The 24,235-nt window shown below is 40.5% G+C and overlaps 1 protein-coding gene, 1 long non-coding RNA gene and 1 pseudogene across 5 annotated transcripts in view; 1 reads left to right on the top strand and 2 right to left on the bottom strand.

Annotated features, from left to right (window-relative positions):
- The window catches only part of RNF144B (ring finger protein 144B), a 138,669-nt gene that overhangs the window by 9,803 nt on the left and 104,631 nt on the right, over positions 1-24,235 (bottom strand). For all 4 annotated transcript variants that reach the window (XM_027601267.1, XM_027601266.1, XM_027601269.1 and 1 more), the window contains one exon: positions 16,216-16,276. In XM_027601267.1, the coding sequence (XP_027457068.1) occupies positions 16,216-16,276 (61 nt within the window). The remainder of the gene's footprint in view (positions 1-16,215; positions 16,277-24,235) is intronic.
- Positions 1,586-5,883, top strand: LOC113926421. Its single transcript, XR_003521308.1, has 3 exons — positions 1,586-1,687; positions 3,750-3,812; positions 4,828-5,883. It is a non-coding gene; the product is annotated as an uncharacterized LOC113926421 (long non-coding RNA).
- Positions 13,250-14,232, bottom strand: LOC113926420 (annotated as a pseudogene).

Genomic DNA, 24,235 nt, shown 5'->3' with positions numbered 1-24,235 from the left:
TAACAGACCTCACATTCTTGTCTTATAATGTGACCTTTAAGGGAATATATCATGTGAAAATGATGTTATTTGAGTAGAGTAGCCCTTTTTTCTCTGAACCGATGTATTTTGCGAATTTTAAACCAATGAGATTCCAGTTTTAAACCTCCTAAGGCTTATGATTCTTGTAAATTCCCACACAGGAGGCAAACAGACCCAAAGAGTGGTGCACAAAGGAAATGAAGGCATTAAGTATGAGCTTAGTGTTAAAGGTAATAATTTTACAAATTCAGTATCAGGGGAAATAAGTCCAAAATGTCCCAGCAAACACTGTCTCCATTAATCTCTCATCTAGAAAAGGCAACAATCGGATCCATGATTATAGGTTTTCATTCAAAAAGAGCATCCTTACACATATTTTCTTATCTAATAATTCTGGGGAATAGGGATTGGAGAATGATGAGCCAAATAAAATCAGAAAAGGGAAGCCTATGATTCACAGGTGCTCAGACCCCAAGAGAGATGGACTCTTGAAAGTTCCTAAAAGTTTGGGACAGGCTAGTTAGAAAGTCAAGGGGACAGTGACATACACCTATGCTCCAAGGTTTTGACCTTTTCTTTCCACACCATTGATACTTTTTTCCAAACTCTTATAACTGCTTCACAAACACTAAATCCAAAGAAACGAAGTCTGGTATATAAATTAGAGCTAAGGATACCCACATCACCTACCTACTTAACCACCCATTCTCAATCACGGGTCTTTTAAAAGACTGACAATACAGAAGGGAAAGGAAAGGAAAGGAAAGACACATATTACAGTTAAACTTATAGCATCCCTGCGGATCACCCTAAAAAGATACAAGGACACAACTTGTCCTCATAATTCTAACCCAAATTATTTGGTGGAAATTCTGACCTGTTTGTTTCTACCAACTTATTTCATGTATCTGGATTGCCACAATCAAAGCAGAAACAATAAATACGGGAGCAGTTACAAATTTTGATGAATTCCCATAAAAAAAAAAAAAACCTTAGGAAGCAAAGCAGCTGATACACACAGTCCAATCAAAAAGCAAGGGAAGAGTCTGAGCCACAGAAAACAGTGATGTTCTGTATTCTTCTCCACTTTGACAGTACAGGAATGATCATATGAAGGAGGGTGGTGCAAGGGGCAAAAGGGAGACATTACAGCTTTCTACTTATTTCGTTAGAAGTCTTGTTCTTTAGGGATAGCTTAGAGAGCTTAACCAACACCCAAAGTGGAGTTACCAGGAGGCAGATTTTAACTCTATCCAAAAATGGTATCAGCTACTCAAGACACCTCTATAGGATCCAGGCAACGTCCGTCCCAACTCCTTTCACTCCACCTTGCTGAGAACGCCCACGTCTCTATAGACACAGAACATCGCAGACTTGCGCTCTCAGCCTTCCGCGCAGCCACGGTGTGGTCATGTGACATGGTTCTGGCCAACGGGAGGTGAGGGGAGGTCCGTCAAGGGGCTTCTGGGACTAGATTTCCTTCCGGATCCGCAGGCAAGAGTCTCCCTTCAGTCTGTGTGCCTTTCAACACAGCCGTGGGAAGCTGTGATGCCTGGGCCAGGACAACTCTGGGAATTCTGAGGGGAAAATTACATGAGTTGGAGAAGTTGAGCCGCTACGTCGACCGTACCTGCAACAGCCTACCTCTGGATTTCCTGTGTGCGAGGTAATTCAGTGCCTTCACTGGCTAAGGCACTTCTAAGTCCGGCATTCTGTTCCTTGCAGATGAAAGCATCTCAACCCATAAGGTTACCTCCAGCGACAGTGAGCAAAGGCCCAGGTCAAACAAGGACCGTTCTTCCCCTGCGGCACGTAGTTTTAAAGTCTTTCCCAACCCGAGGTTATAGGTCAGGCACATGGAAATGTGTGGATGCAAACAGAAATAAAATATATACTACACATATCGTCCTGTAGAAAACCTTATCTACCATAATAAAAATTTATTTTTATTATTAACCTTTTTTAAAAAATTAACACACTACGTCAGACTCAAAAGGTTTTTGTGTAGGTTAGTAGACAAATGATGTACATCCATATAGTTGAACACTGTGTAGCTCTAAAATAAGGTGAATCAATGTGACAATATGGAAAGATCCCAAAGTTATATTGCCAATTCAGAAATGCGGATTGAGGAAGAGTATAAATGAACCATGTTTATAAGAATATGTATATATAGAAATGTTTTAACATTTTCAGAATATCTAAGAAGCATAAAAACAGTTATCCTTGAGTAAAGGTCAGGGGTTGGGAGAGGAGGCAAAGATTTACTTTGATACTAAACTTGAATTAATTTTTTAAAAATATTTTATGTATTTTATTTATTTGAGACAGAAAGAGAGAGAGAGAGAGCATGAGTTGGGGGGGGCAGAGGAAGAGGGAGAAGCAGACCCCCCACTGAGCAAGGAGCCCCATGCAGGACTTGATCCCAGGACCCTGAGATTATGACCTGGGCCAAAAGCAGCCACTTAACCAACTGAGCCACCCAGGTGCCCCTAAACTTGAATTTAAAAAGAAACAGGAGCAAATACTACTTCTATAATTTTTTTTTTAAGATTTTTTAAATTTATTTTTCAACAGAGAGAAAGACACAGCGGGAGAGGGAACACAAGCAGGGGGAGTGGGAGAGGGAGAAGCAGGCTTCCCTCTGAGCAGGGAGCCCGATGTGGGGCTCGATCCTAGGACCCTGGGACCATGACCTGGGCTGAAGGCAGACGCTTAATGACTGAGCCACCCAGGCGCCCACCGCTTCTATAATTTTTTAAAGCTAGTTTTAAAAGGCCACTATCAAGGGCACCTGGGTGGCTCAGTCGGTTGGGCATCTGACTCTTGGTTTGGGCTCAGGTCATGATCTCAGGGTCAGGAGATCGAGCCCAGCTTCAGGCTCTGCACTTAGTGGGAAGTTTGCTCAAGATTTTCTCTCTCTCCCTCTCCTCCCCTTCCCCCCCCCGCATCCCACCCGCCCACCCCCCGTGCTTGCACACTCTCTCTAAAATAAATAAATAAGGGTGCCTGGGTGGCTCAGTCCGTTAAGCATCTGCCTTCGGCTCAGGTCATGATTTCAGGGTCCTGGGATTGAGTCCCACATCTGGCCTACTGCTCAGCGAGGAGTCACCTTCTCCCTCTTGCTCTCACTCTCTCTCTCAAATAAATAAAATCTTTAAAATAAATAAATAAATAAAACTTTAAAAAATTTTTAAAAATAAAAGGCTACTATCAATTCTGGCATATGAACGGCAGACTAATAATTCTGGATCTAAGCTGTCTTCTGGAAAATCATCTACTTTCTGTATTCAAATTTCCCCTCTGTTTCACATTCTTCTCCATATATACAATTCTCATTCTATGCTTTTCCTTTCCCTAAAAATCCTTTCATCTTTAACTGAGTTATAGCCTATGCATTCTTAAAGGACCTTCTTTAAAGTACCTACTACATACTTGTCTTAATTTTGGTGTCACAGAATCCGTATCTTGTTCATTGCTGTGCTCCAGTCACTTCATGGAGATAACCTTTCTCTCTTTAGATTGTAGGCAAGGGCTACCTATTTTATTTGTGTGCTCCAGTCTACCTGACACAGTGATGGGATGCTTCCTGTTGATTTAAAGCAGTCCTTTTTGGTTTTTGCAAAAGCTAGATACACTCCTCTGCCAACAACTGACTTACAATACATCCACTACTAATACCATCTTGAATTGCCTTGCACTGGAATTTATTTTCCATTCTCTTCTAGGACTCTCATCAACAGATGTACATGGCACACTAAAATCATCCAATACTAGTCCTGGGGTTGAAGGTATGTTACGATCATTATTAGACTTTAAATCTCCACCCACCTCAATTAGGCTCTCTACATTTGGAAAGACACCAGCTTGGCAAAACATGGAAATTTACATATAGCACTTTCAAAATTAAACCTCCTTTATGAAGCGTCACTTATAAGGATGACAATGAAAAAAAATTTCTAACATTAAAATGGATAATAATTACCCTTGCTAGAACCCTACTTACTGTCTCCCTGTACCTAACATCCATTTCACCTTCCTGCCTCATGTCAGTCCTTGGATGAGTGATCCACATTCACTGATTCTCATTCCAGTCCCCTCATTTCCTCCTTAAGTCTCTAAAGTTTTTATTCCCAGCTCATTAATAAACTGCTCTCTGAAAATTAAAACTGCCATCCCTCTACTCATATCTAGCAAATGTTTCTCATTCCATCTTCTATCTGATACTCTTGTAGCTCTCTTCCATAAGTCACCAACCTCTCTATTTTTTTCCCACAACCTTCCTTCTCCTTTCACATCAATACTGCTTCCTTTGGTTCCATCAATGGATGGTGTCTAAGATTCAGTCCTGGATTTCTCCGGTATTTACTTGTTTACAGAACCCATGCCATGACTAAGGCTCAATCTTGCTTTAATTTGGACTATTCCAAACTTCTTTAGGCTTGACTTCTTGTGATGATATGCCTGAAAACTTAGGCAAGTGTCTATTACTCATTGTTCATTCAACAAATGATCAATTTCAGGGATTTTTAGAGACCCTGGGCTTACAGAGATGAAGATAGAGGTTTGCTTCTCAGAAATCTCAGTGTGAAAAGGACAAGAGATGTTTAAAATAAAATGTAAAAAACAAAACCAAGCCATGTAATAACTGACAGAGCACCCCACAAGATAACATAAATGAAATTATTATTATCTGTGAGCAGCTTTTAGGGGTGGAGGTAAGGAATGTTTAATATACAGAAAGTTTTTTTAATACAGAAATATTTTAATGCTTTTCTTCCTAATGAAGTTTTCCCTTTTAATCAGCTCTAAACTCAGGAAGTAAAACGGGTCGTTCCTAATCACAGTACAAAGCAGATGACGCAAGCTGAGATAAAACACAAAGAGATTAAGTTCGAGAGAGCTAAAGCACCACATAAACAGAGATCAAAAAAACAAAAAACAGTCCCTGGAATAGCAACTCCGTAGGAAGCCAGAGTGTGGAAGGTATAAAAGGGAAAGAACAGTCTCCTTCCAGATATTGGAATAAAGACTCTGTATTTAAGAAGACACCGAGCAAGAACATTAGCAGTCGCCTCCTAAAGTGGGGTCTTGCCTGCAGTCAAGAACCTACTCCCATCTTCTCTCAACTCTGCATTCAGGGACATCACATGAACCGCCCACTTGAGAAATCAGCCACGATGAGAGTATTTACACCACGGAAACTGGCAAACACTATAAATCAGAGCCTCCCCAGGCCCCCCCAAACCTGTTTACCAACATATCACTGAACAAACTGAGAGCAAATACTTAAATATATAAACCCTACTTCAACACCGTCAAGTGGGGGGCACAGAGTGGGCAACGAAGGAACAGAACTTAGCACAAGAAGAAGAGAAATTGAAACTACAACAGTGGCAGTTCCTTTAGCCATATTTGCTGGCCAGCCTTTTCCCCTTCCTGAACATTCTACATATAGAAAAGTACTTATACCTGAAGGAACTTCCTGTGTTTCCGATGGGTGCATAGCTTCTTCTTCTAAAGAGCATTTGGTATTTGGTCATATTCCTGTTTATTGTTCATTAATTGCTTTTCATACATCTGACTGCGATCTTTAACTCAGTGAGAGTTACCCTAGAGGACAGGTAGGCTGTTTCTCCCACTTAGAATGATAGCATGTCACAAGTAAATATTTCTGGATCTCCCTATCTGACTTCCAAGCACCCTTCACAGCGCCAATCAGATGGGATGCACTCAGTACACTCCTGTCCACCCAGCAGGTCAAAATTTTTCCTTTATAAATACAGAGGGTCATGGGAGAAAACAGAGGACAGATATCTACGAATTTAAACCAATTATTTCTCTCAAAGAGAGCCCCCCTTCAGCCACCCTTTGTTTTTAAGTTTTTATTTATTTATTTAATTTTTAAAGATTTTATTTATTTGAGAGAGAGAGAATGAGAGATAGAGAGCACGAGAGGGAAGAGGGTCAGAGGGAGAAGCAGACTCCCTGCTGAGCAGGGAGCCCGATGCGGGGCTCGATCCCGGGACTCCAGGATCATGACCTGAGCCGAAGGCAGTCGCTTAACCAACTGAGCCACCCAGGTGCCCTTAAGTTTTTATTTAAATTGCAGTTAGTTAACGTACATTGTAATATTTACTTGGAGGTGTAGAATTTAGTGATTCATCACTTACATACAACATTCATTGCTCATCCTAACAAGCGCCCTCCCTAGTCCCCATCACCCTTTTAACCCATCCCCACGTCTGCTTCCCCTCCAGTAACCCAGTTTGTTCCCTGTAGTTAAGAGTCTGTTTCCTGGTTCACCTCTTTTTTTCTCCCCCTGTTCATCTGTTTTGTTTCTTAAATTCCACATATTAGTGAAAGCATAGGGTATTTGTCTTTTTCTGACTTATTTTGCTTAGGATAATACTGTCTAGCTCCATCCATGTTGTTGTTAAGTGGTTCTTTTTTGTGGTGGAGTTAATATTCCATTGTACATATACACCACATCTTCTTTATCCATTCATCTGTGAACAGACATTTGGGCTCTTTCCATAACTTGGCTATTGTTGATAATGCTGCTATAAATACCTCAGGGTGCATGTGTCCCTTCAAGTCTATTTTTTTGTATGCTTTGGGTAAATACTTCATAGTGCAATTGCTGGATCATCAGCCACTCTTTTAAAGAATTTAAATAAAGAGAAAGCACTGCTAGTTAGACTCTGACATGATTAAAGCTTAAAGAAATGTCCCTCAACACAGGAAGCACCCACAGTAGCAATACAATATCATATGTTTATGTAATGTTTGTTTTTGGGCACAGGTATTTTTTACACAAGTACTTGACCTTGTCCTACAGCTTTGAAATATTGTTCTCGTTATGTAAAAGATACTTGCCAAAGGAGGTGTGCTGTTGTCTTCCTGCTGAACCATTAAGAGCAGAGTAAATAACTATTCTGGGGCAGAAAGACAAATCTAGCCAAATTCCTGACAGTCCCCTCAGCTTTATATTTCTATATTACCATAAGGAGCTAAGTTAACAATGAGTTAACAGAACATTCAAAAGAGTAGTGACTCAATTTCTCTAACTGGAGATGGAGATAGGCTTAAAGAGATTTATCCCTTGCAGTCAAACAGGACACACAAGCACATTTCCACAGAAGTACAGAAATTCATGAAGGACATTTTTTGAATGAGAAGAAAAGGTATATCGGTGCCTCTGGGCCTGAATGTACAAAGAATACTTAAATGATGTATTTTTTTTCTCTGCCTTCTTTATTTTTGATTCATGACAGAGACCTCTCTACTCAAAAGCACACTTTCTGCTTTTTCAACTGGGTAACTATTAATTTGGTTAGAACTGCTGGAGATAAGCCTCTGGAGCTGTTAGATTTGTGAGAGAACCAGATGACACTGAGCAAACATTACTTCTGCTTCTGAGAGTTATTTATAGCTGCCCATTTTTTAAAAACACATTTAAGTCGATAGGTTAAAACCATGAATAAGCAGCCAATCCAATTTTGATCTGAAAGATTTCCAACTTATATCAAAATGTTGCAAAAGAAGCAATTTATACATGTAATAAGGCATTTATACATGACATTTTACAAGGAGCTAAGTGAGCAAAGAGAAGAGTCATAGGACATAATGTGGGAATAGTCATCAAGGGCCTGATCCAGATGATGATGATAAGGCCTAAGCATGATGAGAAGCCACTGGTGGGGGATGCCTTTTTTTTTTTTTTTTTGGTAGTTTTATTAACACAAATACAGTGTACACATAAGCTGTCCAATCATTTTCCTTACTACGCAGTCTGGCATTGGGATTGTTGACCCTGAAGGCCAGCTGGACTGCTCTTTCCAAAATGGCTTTGAGGTTCTTAGAGGAGACATTTTGAGCAATCTCTGCACAGTAAGATTTGTTGCACATCAGCAGCTCTTCAAGCTCTTGACGTTGTAGACTAGGAACTTCTGAAAGCCACTGGACAGCTTGTGCTTTGTTTTCTTGTTGCTCCCATAACCAGTGCTGGGCATCAAGATCCAGTCCTTGATTCTTCTGTGCACCCGATTGTCAATGCCTCTGGGTTTCTACCAGTTGCACTTAATTTTGACATATTGATCTGACTGGTGCCAGATGAACTTCTTGGTCCTCTTTTTAACAATCTTGGGCTTCACCAGAGGTCTGAGGGCAGCGATGATGCCGAATAGGAGATGGCTGCCACCTCCCTGGGCAGCACCGAGGAAGACAGGGGAGTGCCTTCTTGATTAGGGGAGAGCCGTGATATGACTACCATTCTTAGAAGATGACTCTGGCTACTGTAGGGAGAATGGGTGGTGGTGGAACAAAGTGGCAACACAGATATTATAGTGATCTAATCTAAGATCTGGATTAGATGTTAGAAGTGAAAGTACTGACAATTTGGAGCATACTTTGAAGGTGAAACAGTCAAGATTTCCTAGTAAAGATGCAGTTGGATGCAGTCATCTCAAGTCAACAAGCACTGATCTAGAAAGCTTCCTGGAATGTAGTATTGTTGAATAAATGAAGAAGCAATGTAACAGAAGTATAAGAAATGGTATCAGTAGATCAATTGCCAATGGTAATAAAAGATAATGGCGGGATACACAGCAAGGTTCTATATTGCTCAGCCCTGCATTCAGGTATTTCCTGAGAACAGAAACAACTACTCAGGGAGATTTTTGTATAGGGCATCTTGGAGTCTCTTGGAGAAGAGCACCTCCCAACAGAACAGGGATCCACACACACAAGTCTGGCCAGATTACACTGAAAAGCACATCTGCCCTTCAGATTGCTCGTCAGCCCAGCTCCTAGAAGAGCAGCTCCAAGTCAATGTCCATAGAAGCTAAAAGAATCATTTTATTTAAGAATTACTAAAATTTCAATATGCCATTAAGAGCACAATTTTGCTTTATATCTGTCAGGTAACAGGATGTACCACGAATGGAACCTAGAGGCCAGATTACCAGAAAAGGAAAAAACGCTGAAGGGGCATCAGATATTAGCATTCCTAAACTGACACCAAAGAACCAACTGGTGGACACCAGGTGGAAGCCATATTGCTTTACATGAACAAGGGCTTCCTCCCCTCACTCTTGACTCCACCCCAATGAGCTGAGAGGAGTCAGAAGACGGGGCGGGGAGGGGGTTGTATAGTAATAAAAAGTGTTTTAAAAATTTTTGCATTAACCCTGTACAGGTACAGGTTAAAAATATTGTGAATTCGGGCGCCTGGGTGGCTCAGTTGGTTAAGCGACTGCCTTCGGCTCAGGTCATGATCCTGGAGTCCCGGGATCGAGTCCCACATCGGGCTCCCTGCTCGGCGGGGAGTCTGCTTCTCCCTCTGACCCTCTTCCCTCTCGTGCTTTCTATCTCTCATTCTCTCTCTCTCTCTCAAATAAATAAATAAAATCTTTAAAAAAAAAAAAAATATTGTGAATTCAATTCTAACTCCTGGTTCTTGGCCTCAGAAACAGAGTTATTAGGTAGATAAATAAAATGCACAATTATCCCAAAAGTTTAAGGTTTAGTTTCCTCCCCCTTCAAATTTCTATTCCAAAGTTGGAGGAAAATGAACTCATGCATATTCAACTAATCTCTTCTGCATCAGCAGTGATGAAAGCGTCATGTAGCTCTGAGATGGGGGTAAGTTCGGGAATCTAGAAAAAGAGAAACCGGGGGCCAGTGTAAATCATTCCCAGTGGTGCCCCCAACACTTTGACATGAACATGATTTAGCAGTGATTAAATGTAATGGACTTACATCAGAGACAGACAAATTCACAAACTTCAACCAGAATTTACTTATGAAAATTAAAACTGATTACTGGAGTAAAGCTCCATGATTGATCTAAGACTGCTTGTTCATATAAATTATGCAAGGCAGGAAATGCTATTTAAAGCTATTTCTACTTCTGTATTCTGACAATTATTGAGAAATAGAAACATTCTGAGAAAATAAAACTGCCATGAGACCTAAGGGCCATGTCTAACCCCAGTGATTGCCTTCAGTTTTCAAAAACTGAGCTCAAGACCCTTGGTTTCCCCAACCGAAACTATCAGCATTAGGTATGCAGAGTTTGCTTTTTTATTCTGTTGTAAATTCTCTTAACTAACACGAGTGGGTTTTCTGCCACCGTGAAACTGTGCCAAAAAAGATAGCCCATGATTTCTTATTGTGGAAAACATGATACATCCAAGCTAATTATCAGCTAAAATAAAACAGTTTTAACTTTTATGACCCACTGCATTTTTAATTATGCCAAAGTTAATTTGCTTTCTGATACCTCAAAGAACAAAGGTCTTCTGTAAATAGTTAAAATGCAATTAAACTATACTGATCAGAATTAACATCTGCCATAGTAAATAAACTCAAATAGATGCGGCCATGAGGCGAGGGGATGCTGTCAAGACTGCTGAGGAGAAGCACAGAATTTCAAACGTGGAAACATCTGAGTTTATCTAGTCTAACGCTGGTATGTTAAAACCCACAGAAGTTAGGAGTTTGCTTTACTCATGGTTAGTGAGTACATGCTGGGACTGGGCTGTTTTTCCTCCTAGAATACCATTCCCTATGTAAAAACATAATCATGTTATTAAATAGATTTCCATTTCCATTATCAGCACGGGAACCTTTTCTCTTTAAAGCAGCCACTTTGAATGCTCCAGGTCAGCAAGTCACGATCTCCTTGGAGGTAGAGAAGGTGGATTTATGCTTTGAGTAAGAGCATGAAGGAACCGGATATGGCCGGTGGTGTAAGGAATTCGCTTTCATTATCACGGTGCCATACAATGCTTTATAATTTAGGACAATAAGGGTAAAAACATGCTGAAAAAGATATGGATTAAGATGAAAAGGGAACAAAAGTGGTATTGTTGTGTTATACACTCAGTCGAGGTATGATCTGGATTCTAGAAGATGCCTTCTTCATTTAGTTTAGAAAACTGGGATAAAGATAAGATGGGGTAGTGGTGTAGTGCTGAATAACAAAAACAACAACACAACAATGACAGTAATTGAGTGCGCACGGTGACAGACACACAATATTAACTCACTCTTTATGACAGCCCTAGCATAAGCCTTCCATTATTACGCCCCTTTTATAGATGAGGAAATGAAGTGCGCACAGGGAGAGGCAAACACTTCACACCGTGCCTATCATTTGGGTCCCCTTTAGAAATGTCACCCTACTGATGATAAATGTCTTTTCTTGCAGGTACGTTCGTTTTTTAGCTGAAATGTCTAGAGAGTACTGTTTTAGATTTTTAGAACTGACCCACAAGAAAGAGTTGTTGGTAAAGGAGAGGAAGTAGGAAGCTGAGGAGAAAGTATTAGCACCCAGAAGCACAGAATAGCTTCATAAGCAAACCCTAGACTTAGTCACACATTTACCGCAAAACACCAGAAAAGCAGGCTCAAAAAGAGAACAGGCGCAAGCTCACACACAGTCACACTCACATACACACTCACACACACACATTCACACTCACACACACACAATAAGAATGTGCTTGTGATCAGAAACTATGAAAAGGAAGATACCTAATGAGAGGTGGGGAGGTGTTAAAAAATCAAACCAGACCGACAATAAGGTCATTGAAGTATCTCACAGCCCTAAAAAGAAAAACACCAAAAGAAACCAAATAACACACGGAGCTCTGGTGAGATAAAACTTTCAATGATCGGACGCAAAAGAGGGGCAGGGCGCATTTCACCAGGGACAGATAAAGGCATGAGATGAAACTTGAAGAGCCATATCATAAATGTTGAGACTCACAGTGAAAGGAGGCTGGGACAAGTGCTGAGAAGAGACGGCTTTCAGGGAAAGATGAAGCCACAGCTTACGGCAGAGTCTAGAAATGCACCTGGCACACAATAGATACTCAGTCCACAAAAAAGTAGATACTGAAGACGTGAGTGAATGCAGTAGGATTAACAGATAACAGGAAAATAAATTCCTATTTTACTTCACTTCTTTTCCAAGGAGAACACTATGACACTTGAACCATTGGTAGGAGTTTCCAGCAGCTATATGATAATACAAATATCCAAGAACAGACACGTTAACCTACCAAGACACGGAAGCAGTTTGCAATTACAAGTAAAACAGGGTCACAAAAAAATAGGAAAAGTGCTTAAGGAGTAGAGATGGAAAATCTTGACCCAATTTTCAAAAAAAAACACACTAGTTTGAAAAAGTAGATTCTGGGCAAGCAGATTCAAGAGACAAGCAAAATTCTAACATTAATCATCAGGCATCATGTGCTTTGAGAATGAGCAGAAAGTACAGCAGTGATCACTAACACATGCCAAACTTAGTATTCTCTTTTCTTTGTTAATATTGGAAGGCTGACACAGAAAAGGAAAGCCACAAACAGGGTAGTAGCCAACGGAAAGTCACAGATGGAAGGAGAGTGGATTCATAGAATAACCGATCGATGCCAAATGCCGTTTCTCCACTTTATGTAAACAGTGATGATTTAGGCTCTAGGATTACTATTCAAAATATTTTTCCCCATGAAGACTTGGATGAAAACAAAGCTATAAAACGCAAACTAACCATATATGTAACATAAAGCAGAGGACAATTAAAAGACGGATGACAACTAAAAACTGAGAACTTGGTAAGCAATAAGAATTGGGGCAAAACTAATGAAAATTTTTGGAATTCAGATACAGGGCTGATACTGATCTGATTCTACATTTTTCCAGAGCCACAGCAATCTCTACAACTCTAGCTGAGAGTCCCGCCAGTGAGTTTTACTTTCCACCAGTTAAGTCATTTAGCTCATTCACAACATTAGTATTTAAAGCATTCCAAGATTCCATTCTAAACAGTTCCACATAAAATACTCTCATGGCAGGGGCACCGGGGTGGCTCAGTTGGTTAAGCATCTGCCTTCGGGTCAGGTCATGATTTGGGGTCCTGGGATCCTTGGATCGAGCCCCGCATCAGGCTCCCTACTCAATGGGGAGGCTGCTTATCCCTCTCTCTCTGCCCCTCCCCCCTGGTTGTACTCTCTCATTTTCTCTCTTAAATAAATAAAATCTTAAAAAAAACAACCAAACAAACAAAAAACCTTTCATGGCATTGACCTCAAAGTCACCTAGCTAGTAAGTCTTGAGTTTGAGGTAGGAAGTCTACCAAGTAAAAATGAGGTATACAATTTAAAGACTATGCCAATCAAGTAAATTCCATTATGTAACACTGTATTAATTTAAATTTACTCTTACTTCGCATGCCTATTTTTTTTTTAACATTTAAAAATGTATACTTTAATAAGCATATAAACAATTAGGTAAGCTTGTGGAGAAGCTGACCAAGACACATATATTAGGAGATACAATTGTCCATCTAAATTTTCTAGATTTTTTTTTTTTTTGCAGAGTATTTATTCAAATTGTTTACTATATAATTTCACTTGTGCCATTTTGGAAGTCCTTTATGTAAAGACTAGTCTTTCGTCTGATGACAAACGGCAGCCATAAGTGATTATTCTGGTCCTCCACGTTGGATAAATTCAATTTCTTCTTGAGATACAAGTTTCCTTCTGTATTTCTGAGGTAATGTTTTTATCATATCTGCAGTGTCTGGTGGACCCTGATGCATCAGCAAATCTGGGGATTTACTTCCCTTAGAATGCTGTGAAATTGAAGAGTGAGACAGTAGTCCTGCTGGTCTCAAATCTTCTGATATCATTAGGTTTAGGATTGTCTCTTCTGTCACAGAACCTTATTAATGGAGTATGTGGCTTGACTACCTGAACAACCCTGCTGGCAGACACCATCTTGCTGCCCATCATGATCCCTAGATGGGGCAGCAGCTCCCAGGGTGCTCGCTAGGCACAGAGATAACAGGAGTCCTGGGCAGCTGGGGGCAGGCCCTCTGGCATGCCTATTTTCTAATAATAATTCTTTATTATTATGGATGATAATGAAGAAGTACATGAATTGATACTGAAGAATTAACAAATTGCCTTCCAGAATCACCTCAGATCAAAATGTCTCTGGACCTTGGTTTCCTTTCTTATAAAATAAAGGAGTTGAACCAAATGGTCACCAGACTTAACATACTTCCAAACGTAATGTACTCCCATACTTTACAGTAGTAAAAATGTCGAATTGGCAGTTCCTCGAACACTAAACATAGAATTACCATTTGACCCAGCAATTCCACTCCTAGGTATATACCCAAAAGAACTGAAAGCAAGGACTCGAAAAAATACTTGTACCCCAATGTTCACTGCAGCATTATTCACAATAGACAAAAGCTAGAAACAACCCAAGTGTCCTTCAACAGATGAATGGTTAAACAAAATGTGGTATATACATACAACGGAATATTATTCTTCAGCCATAAAAAGAAATGAAGTCCTGATACATGCCACAACATGGATGAACCTTCAAGACATTACACCAAGTGAAATAAGCCAGACACAAAAGGAAAATATTGTATGATTCCGCTTACATGAAATATCTACACTAGGCAAATTTACAGACAGTAAGCAGAGTAGAAGTTACCAGGGGCTGGGGAAAAAAGGGAAATGGGAAGTTATTATTTAATTATAGTTTCTGCTTGGGGTGATAAATAGATGGGAGTGATGGCTGCACAACAGGCCACTGAACTGTACACCTAAAATGGGTGAAATGGTAAGTTTTATGTTTTTGATAGATGTTACCCTAATAAAAAAAAATATGGAATTATTCATTCAGATGTAGAAGCTTAGACACAGTCTATGTGATGCTAGGCAGGTCTCAACTTCTGCAATTGTCACTTTCTTCATCTATAAAACAGGGACAATAAAATCCATGATCAATTCATGGGATCTGTAATGGGACATCTGCCCAGAACTTGTGAGAAAAAAATAAATTCCATGCATGCGTCAAACTATTTGATCAATTTATAATGCATCAAAGCAAAGATACGCAAGGCCACATATGAAAGACTCACACATGAGAGAGAAATGTTCTTCTTTCCCCCCTCTTACGTCTTAGACTTTACTAATCCAGATTTAAAAGTTAGCAATCAGAAAATTGTATGTTCATGCTAGATGAGAGTCTATTTTATATACGCAATGAGACAATGCGTTCTAGCGGAACAATTTTTTTTTTTTTTTTTTTAGATTTTATTTATTTATTTGACAGAGAGAGAGAGACAGCAAGAGAGGGAACACAAGCCGAGGGAGAAGCAGGCTTCCTGCAGAGCAGGGAGCCCAATGTGGGACTCGATCCCAGGACTCCAGGATCATGACCTGAGCCGAAGGCAGTCGCTTAACCAACTGAGCCACCCAGGCGCCCTCTCCTATTTCTTAGATATAGAAAAGCAGACCATTTAGGGGCGCCTGGGGGGCTTAGTCAGTTTAAGCATCCAACTCTTGGTTTCAGCTCATGTCGTGACCTCAGAGTCCTGGGATGAAGCCCTGCATCAAGCTTTGCGCTCAGCAGGGAGTCGGCTTCCTCCTTCTCTCTCCCTCTGCCCCTCCTCCCGCTTGTGCACGTACACTCTCTCTCTCTCTAAAATAAATTTAAAAATCTTAAAAAGAAAGAAAAACAGACCATTTAGTTCAAGAATGTACAGAGTGTGACAGGAGGGAAATGGCTCCTTAAAAACGATCTTGGTAAAGGATCAAAAAAAAAAATAAATCTTACAGATAAATAGGCAGTACAAATAGAAAAGCTATATAAATTACCCCAAGGCCGAAGTCAGAAAGAAAATGAGCCTGATAGATTGTAAATCGTATTAGAATGACACACACAGCCATCACTGTGATTACAGGTGTGGTATCAAAAGAACAAATGGTGACTATTACAAGCAGCAGTAAAAACGTTTGGGTCGATGAAGGTTTTGAAGTGATCTTCGAGAGTGGGAAAGCCGGTGGTAAAACCCACTTGAAGGAACATACTGTTTTGTAAAACTATCCAACTTTTGAAGAACTTCTCTCACATGAGCCAAATCAAAAATATACAACAGCCAACATAAGGAAGCTTCTATTTCCTGCTAGTCTGCATTTTTTCTGCCTGTGGCTGAGAAAGCGGAAATGTTACTTTGCAATTACAGTTTTTCCCCTTTCGGAGTGCCCTTGTGGCTTTGTTGACAGCCCACAGCCTCCTGAGCCTTCTATGGAGGTGAGTGTGAAGATGACACACAGAAAGCCGCAACTCACCGTGGGGACAGAAAGAAGAGGGCATACGTACCTCGTTCAAATTTTAACCGCTGGTAAAGCTGAAACTGATCCACAGGCACCAGGCAGGCAATCTGAAACCAGAGATATTAACAAGATGAGGTCTCTGTCCTCACTGGAGCCGAGAGTTCCAGCCTCCTAGGACTTCTCCCTCTTGTCTGGCTTACTTTATACCAGTGGTTTGAGAACTTCTTTTTCTCCCCAAAGTTCCCGTGGTAAGACAAGCAGCAATTCCTACAGCAGCCCCAGGAGTCGCCACGGCTAGGAGTCGCCACTTAAAGCACCCACAACAGGACTCCTTGGTCAAATTCCATTCTTACCCTCAGCAGCTGCTAAGACCAGACAACCAAACTTTTGGACTTCCCCAATTGTGTATATATATATGCAAGATGCTTCTTTATCACTCCACATTCATTTAAGAAATGTTTAAAAGATTATGGTTCTAGCTTTAGAACTCTTAAACAATAAGGTCAGGTAGATCGTGCCTCAGGCATTAATGAAAACCTCATTAGTTTCCTCAGGAATAGAACCTTCTAAGCAACATGAAAATCATTTCTTTGGATGAAAAAAAAATCACTTCAGGGGGCCCTTGGTTGTCCCTCATTGCCATCCGTGTCTTGGTAGAAAAGAAATGCTAAAGATATTTCTTGTGGCTCGATTCCTATTTCCATTGCAGATGGCGATATGAACCAAAGGTTTACGAGTAAATGACAGTGATTCAGACCCAACCAAATGACATTTCAGATTAATCCTTTCAAATTGCATTTCAAAGTCAGATGCAGGAAAAGCTAACTGCTCTTAAACTGGCATTCTAAAAATAATAGTTCCATTGACGTCAACTATATTGATGTTGCTTAAAAGATTTATAACTGAGAAGACCCAAGGATTTGATATTAGGCTTCAAAACATTTAGCAAGTTGATACAGGACACAGGCGTGGGCTTGGCAATTCTGACTTGAAAGCATTACATATCCTTTGGTATAAAATATATCTAGACGGAAGTTCCTACAACTAATGAAAGGAAGTCTGCTTTAAGAAAACAAGAGTTAAAAAAATGAGGCAGTTAAAAATTGTACTTAATATAGTACATTTTAAAAGGTATTCAAAATCGAATCTTCCTCCTCACAAAAAAAATTCAATTTATTTTGCAAATGAATTAAACAAAGTTAGCTAAAATGTATGAAGGACTGCAAAACAGGCAAGTTCAGTCTTCTCCATTCCAAGTACAGTAAAACATAAATTTAATTTAATTATAACATTTTTCTCCAGCTGGGAGGAAAAGGTTGCATTTTCATCTGGCACTTTAAATAAATCACTGTAAAAAAATTATGGTTAATTTTATATGATGTGTGTTGTACCATACTTTTTTAAAAAGTGTGGTTAGACTTTTATTACATTGAAAGCCAGTTTTGTTTCATCTGTTATAATAACATCTGGACATCTTTCCGAAAAGACAAAGGTGTCTCAAAAAAAATTCTGAGTTGGGAGACAGAAGACACAGGTAACCAAAGGGATGGGAGGCATTGAGGAATCTGAATTCAACTCCTGACTTAGTCACTGCTTCATTGTGGTAGAGCACAAATAATCTAATACTACTTCAACTTTTGGGCCAAGGTGACTTGGAGATGATGTTATCTGGGCCCGAGAGACCTCAGTGAGAGTCTGTATATCTATTTTTAACCACCCCCCAAAAAAAGGCCTTTGATTCTATGGGACAGTCCTGGACTCTACTTGCCCCTATCTAAAACAGTTTCTGGACTGATGAAGAACTTCTTCAAACCCCTCAAAGTCAACTCCTAAAAATTCTGATTTTTTTCCAATGACATGCAACATATGTATCAGCTATGTCAAATACAATTGATGGAAGACGAAGCAAACAGGAGATAAAGTACTTTAGACACAGATGAAATGCTAATGAGAAAAGTGACACAAATTAATGCAGTAAAAAGTCAACAACAGTAGAGATGGATGTTTAATTTTAAATTAGAAAGATAAATTTCATCAGAGGACACATCACTGCCAACAGGAAAGTCAGAGGTCTCTAATTTTTTTGGTCTCGTACTCTACTTTAAATCTCCTATTATTTTTTATAGATCAAAGACTTTTATGGAATTAAGACTTAATAAGGTAAATCAATTTTTTTCTATTGAAATTTGTGGTGAAAAAAAAAAAGTTAGTTCCATCACCACCATTCTCTTCCCAGACCCCACCACTTAGATTTGTACCTTCTCAGTATTCTGTTTGACAATGCACCAAGGGTACAGCAGTGGCCAGAAACTTGGGGAGACAGATGAGGAAAGGGGACAGAGAAGGAACTTAAACTACCCAGAAGGCAATAAAGACACATGAAGTTTGTTTGTTTGTTTGTTTTTAAATCTACTCCTTGGGAAAAAAAAGAATCAACTCCTTGATCTTACCATTTGTTGGCTTTTACAGATTAGACTAGTTCTCTGAAATGTTTGTTATACCCATGGCTTTAGAGAAAGCTGGACCTTGTAAAAAAGACAATCCAAAGTATTAAATTCCCAGTTCCACTGCCATTTGGAGCTAAGTCACTATTGCTCAAGGTCTTTTACAATTATAAACCTGAGATAAATGTGTTAGGATGATTACTGAAGGCTCAATTAGATCACAGGTTAAAGGGCTACTGCTTTAAAAAGCAAAACAAAACAAAACCAAAAACGATCACAAAGACTCTCAAGCTGATTGCAAAACTGGAACTCCAACAAAAGAGATTATAAAGAGGTGTCTTGCAATATCTAACTATTCTCTCTCTGCCAACAAAGAAGTTCCAAATTGTTCAAAATCATATCAGAACGTTCCTTTTTAACTTTTTTATTTTAAAGTAATTTTAGACTGAAAGAATTGTGAAACTTGGGTAGAGTTCTTAAATCCCATTCTCCCCAACTTACCTTACATAACCATAGGTAAGAATTAAAATAATGAAATTTACATTGATACAAAACAACTATCTGCGAGCCTTATTCCAAGCTCAAAAATTGTCCTACTTATGTCTTTTTTTTTTTTTTTAGTCCAAGATCCAATTCAGGGTACGTCCTTGCATTTAGTTGCCAAGTCTCCTTAGCCTTCTCCAATCTGTGGCAGTTCCTCAGTTTGTCTTTGCCTTTCATGACCTTGACCTTTCATGACTTTGAAGAGTACAGGCTAGTTATGTCCTACAGTGTTCTCCGATTTGGGTTTGTCTGATGCTTTCTCATGATTAGGTTGAGGCTGTGCAGTTTTGGTAAGAATATCACAGAAGTGATGTTGAGCCATCCAGGAAGTCCATGAGGACACCCATCTCATTACTAGTAATGTTGACTTTTTAACTTGGTTACGGTGGTGTCTACCAAATTTCTCCACCCTTTGTAATCAGCAAGTATCTTGTTCTTGTAGGAATACATTTTGAAATTCTGCAGATATCTTATTTCTCATCATACCTTTGCTCCACTAATTGTATCTATTGATAATTCTTGCCTACAATAGTCATTACTGTGATATTTGCTTAACGATGATTTTCTATTTCCATCATTCATTTTGTATTTGTTAATTAGAATTCTACTGTAAGAAAGAGCTGTCCCAGATGCCTGGGTGGCTCAGTCAGTTAAGCATCTGCCTTCAGCTCAGGTCATGATCCCAGGGTCCTTGGACGGAGTCCTGCATTGGGCTTCCTGCTCAGCGGGGAGCCTGCTTCTCCCTCTGCCCCTCCCCCCCCAGCTTGTGATCTCTCTCTCTCACTCTCAAATAAATAAATAAAATCTTAAAAAAAAAAAAAGCTGTCCCTTCTCCCTCATTTATTATTCATTTATTTATTCAGGTCGGTATGGACTACTGATATTTATTGTATTCAGTGGGTTCTAATCCATTAATGACCAGCTCCACATTCAAGTTGTAAAAACAAAAATTTCCAAGTATCTTCTCAACTATCAAGAAACCACTTCCATCAGATCTAAGAAATTCTTATCTTGATTTAAAGTGATTTTTTATTGCTATTTCTCTTTTGAAATTTATATTAATCTGCCTATTAAACAAAATTTCTCTCTCCTCCAATCCAAGCATGAGAGACCACTTTTTCTCATCCTCATCATTCTAGAAATTCTCTCCAAAAAGAAAGAAAATTTAAATCAAAGAGAAAATAAACTTAGTTTAATTTTAACAGAATAAGAGCAGTAACATCAGAACAATAAGAACAAAAAGCTACTAATTGCCCATAATTGCACTCTGGTTTTGTTTTGTTTTGTTTTGTTTTTGGTAAAAATGAACCTGAGGATCCTTATTAAATACTCAGTTCCTACCTGACTGGAAGTCTGGTTTTCCATTCCACTCCAATTATAGCACAGAATAACCAGGGCACTCAGAATATACATACACATGGGGTGCTGTAACTGTTATACATGATGGTTAACTGGATACATCTAACATTCACAATTGAGAAGAATAGGAAAAGTGAGGTATACCTTTGTTTACTATAATAACTATGATCATATTATCTAAGCAAGCATCACCACCTACATTGACACCAGCCGTACAAAAACTAAAGAAGGAAATGGGGGCGGGGGGAGGTTAGAGCTTGTCTGCCAGAGAAGCATTTATGCTGAAAGTGATGTGTTCCCATAATACTGACAGTTGGCCAATATCTTATATATAAAATACAATATGTATATCAAAGATTTTAAGATTTTATTTATTTGAGACAGAAAGTGAGAGACAGAGCATGAGGGGAGGGGCAGAGAGAGCTGGAGAAGCAGACTCCCCGTTGAGCAGGGAGCCTGATGTGGGGCTTGATCCCAAGACCCTGAGATCATGACCTGAGCCAAAGGTAGATGCTTAACCAACTGAGCCACCCAGGTGTCCCCATATAAAAGATTATAATATATATTAGGAAAATGAAATGGTTAAAACATTGAAGTTAGGGATTGGCTTCATGCAAGTACCACTCATCAAGGTCTCGAAAGCCAGGACAGAAGAGAAAAAGAAGAAAGAAAAGCCTAGTCTTCATTTGAGTTTGGCCCTTTAAACCATACTAATGCTATAGTTGCTTTAAAACATTAAAGAGACCAAACAAAGAATACAAGAGATCAGTATATTTGAAGATGGAATCGACCACGAGGAGATCATTAGAGCATGTCAAAACTTTGGCAATTTTTGAGGTGCTATGACTTGCAAAAGTACTGCAAAAGAAATAGTCCTAGCTGTATGGGTAAGTGTCTTATCACACTGATACAAAAACTACCCGGGTTTCCGGTCTCAACCCACAAAATAAAAACTGCACTTCCTAACCTCCTCCCACTCATCACTTGAGTGTACTAACTAAGCTCACGTCTCCTTCTGTCCATGGCAGATACCAGAACCTGCTGGAAAAAACAAGACGGCAACACCCTCTGAGAGCCTGAAGGCAGGGCCACCTGGGAAGTGAAAAAGATGGCAGGAGCTGGAATGCCAGGGCGGGAATTGTTCCCACCATTCCCTAAAGAGGGCCGCTTTTGCTGTTCCTTTTTCCCCTGTTCTCCAGAGGCTTCAGGACGCCCTCCCACATCCTCCTCTGCCTTTCTCCCGTGGCTCCTCCATGGGTAAAAGGGATTCGTCCACGTGCCCACCCATGTGATGTGTTCAACCCACTGCTGCTTACCCTTCTTATAGTTGCCTTTAGGTGAAGAAGGAGCTTAAAAACAGAAACATTATTCTCCACTTAGATGCCGTTTTAAAGCAAAGCTTTAAATCCATTCCAAAGCAAAATTCAACTGGAACCCTAAAAATATCTATCAACGCCAGCAGGGGCAGACTCCTTTACCCTTCGCCACCCCAAGGGTCGACTCTTGTCCCGCTAACACGCTTCTCAACCAAAGGTTATTACAGACATACTTGGTCCCTTCCCATTCAGATCCTTAACCCACAGCATCAGGAACCTGGCTGCTTGACTGGGCATCCTTATCCTCCTTCTGCCTCACCTCACACTGTGATGCTGGGAAGGAAGAGTGTGACGGGAGGGCACGGCCAGTGGGGGCTGTGCTGAGGGATCATAAGCGGGGAGCACGTGGCTCTCCAGAACTCCAGCAGCCTTGCCCGGTGCCACCCTGACAAACATGCAACATGAGTAAACTCTGTATTTATTTTGCAAATGTAGTTTCAAATTCCTTAGAACTCCACACCCCCCTTCCTCTCTCCTAGTCCTCCACAGTGCCCCACAGCCTAAGCCCCCTCCTATAGAAATTCTGGAGCCCCCATTCTTGGCACGAGCAGCTGCCCCCATCCTTGCTCTGGGGCATGTGGTGGCGGGGGGGGCTCTAGCAGCAAGATCCAGGCTGGTCACTTCAATGCCCCAAGACTTGGAAGGAGACTTGGTTGTTGAGAAGCTGTTCCCTGCCTTCCACTGCCAACTGGCAGAGGGAAGAAGTTGAATTTCTCAGGCCATGCAATGGTAGGTATGCGCTCACCGCTCAAATTTTACCGGGCCTTGACAAATGGCTCAGGCTCCCCCAGCAGGGGACGGCTTGAGACTTCCCTAACACGGTAAGGGAACGGCTCCAGTAGTCATCACCTTTTTAACAGGGCTATGAACTCCCAGGTCCTTGCCCGAAGTAAAATTGCCGGAACAGTCTGCCTCCCACCTCTCGTAATTCCATAGTGGACAAGATTCCCAGATCAGGTACATGAGAAAAGCCCACCACTAGCTGAAACTACCAGATGATGCAGGGAGGGCAAGTTTTACTTTTCCAGGGGCCCCCAGCCTCCCACCAGTTTGTGTGACATGGAAGCGAAGGTGCCTTTTCTACTGTTTTCCTCCAGAAGCAAACAGTACTTGGATCAGGCATTAAATGCTTTGCTAATGAAGCTATCGCTGATGAATAAAAGTTCAGGGACAGAGCCACCGCTGAGCTCATTTGGAAGCAGTAAGAAGGCAGGCAGGACCCACAGTGAGCAGGGGCAGATGCAAGGAACATGGGCAACCACGTGGGCTAGATCTACACTGCAAAGCATTTGGAGCAAAGAGCTTAAATGCCTGGTGTCCTCTGAAGATGAAGAAATGTCCTACCTACATGCATTTTATAAGACAGTGAATGATGAAGAACCATGTATTTTAACATAAACAGCAGCTGCACCAAGGGAACTTGAGTCTTAACCAGAACTATTTTTAACATGCAAGGTATATTTATATGTAACCTGTATAATAAAACATTTTTTAAAAGGCAGAAGAAATAGTCATAGTGACAGAATCCAGTCAAGCATAAGGTGGATAAGCCCCATTATGATATACTCAATCATATCTGGATTAAGAGCTATCTATTATAGGGGCGCCTGGGTGGCTCAGTCAGTTAAGCACCCGGCTCTTGATCTCAGCTCAGGTCTTGATCTCAGGGTCAAGAGTTCGAGCCCCACACTGGGCTACACCTACACACACACACACACACACACACACACACACACACACACACACACACACACACACACACACACACAGTGGGGGGGGGTGCCTGAGTGGCTCAGTCAGTAAAGCGTCTGCCTTTGGCTCAGGTCGTGATCCCTGGGTCCTGGGATCAAACCCCACATTGGGCTCCCTGCTCAGCGGGAAGCCTGCTTCTCCCTCTCCCTCTGCCACTCCCCCTGCTTGTGCGAGTGCTCTCTCTTTAAAAAAAAAAAAAAAAAAAAACCTTAAAAAAAAGAGCTATTATAATAATAACTATATACAAGGAAAGCTTGATGTAAAGGAAGCCAGAAAGGAAGATGGTATAGCCCAAGTTCATGTGTATGTGGTATCTGCCCCGAAAGGAACGGTCCCATATAAATTGGGAAAGCTACCAATATCTTTAACATAAGGTTCTATTCATGTCTCAATTCAAAAGAGAGACCGTTACTACCACCACCACAATTTTTTACTCTCGGGGTGGGAAAAAAGTGGCGCGTTGGTTAAGAACTTTGATGACTATACATTCATGTCCACCTTTAGTCAGGCTCTCAGCAGACCAGTGAGAACAGAACCGGTCCTTTTAATGCCTTGGAGTGTCTTTCTACTCACCTAATGGGAAACAGACTTT

This window comes from Zalophus californianus, chromosome 7, assembly GCF_009762305.2.
Source record: "Zalophus californianus isolate mZalCal1 chromosome 7, mZalCal1.pri.v2, whole genome shotgun sequence".
NCBI classification, from domain to species: Eukaryota; Metazoa; Chordata; class Mammalia; order Carnivora; family Otariidae; genus Zalophus; species Zalophus californianus.
This window is presented reverse-complemented; position numbering and strand designations above follow the sequence as displayed.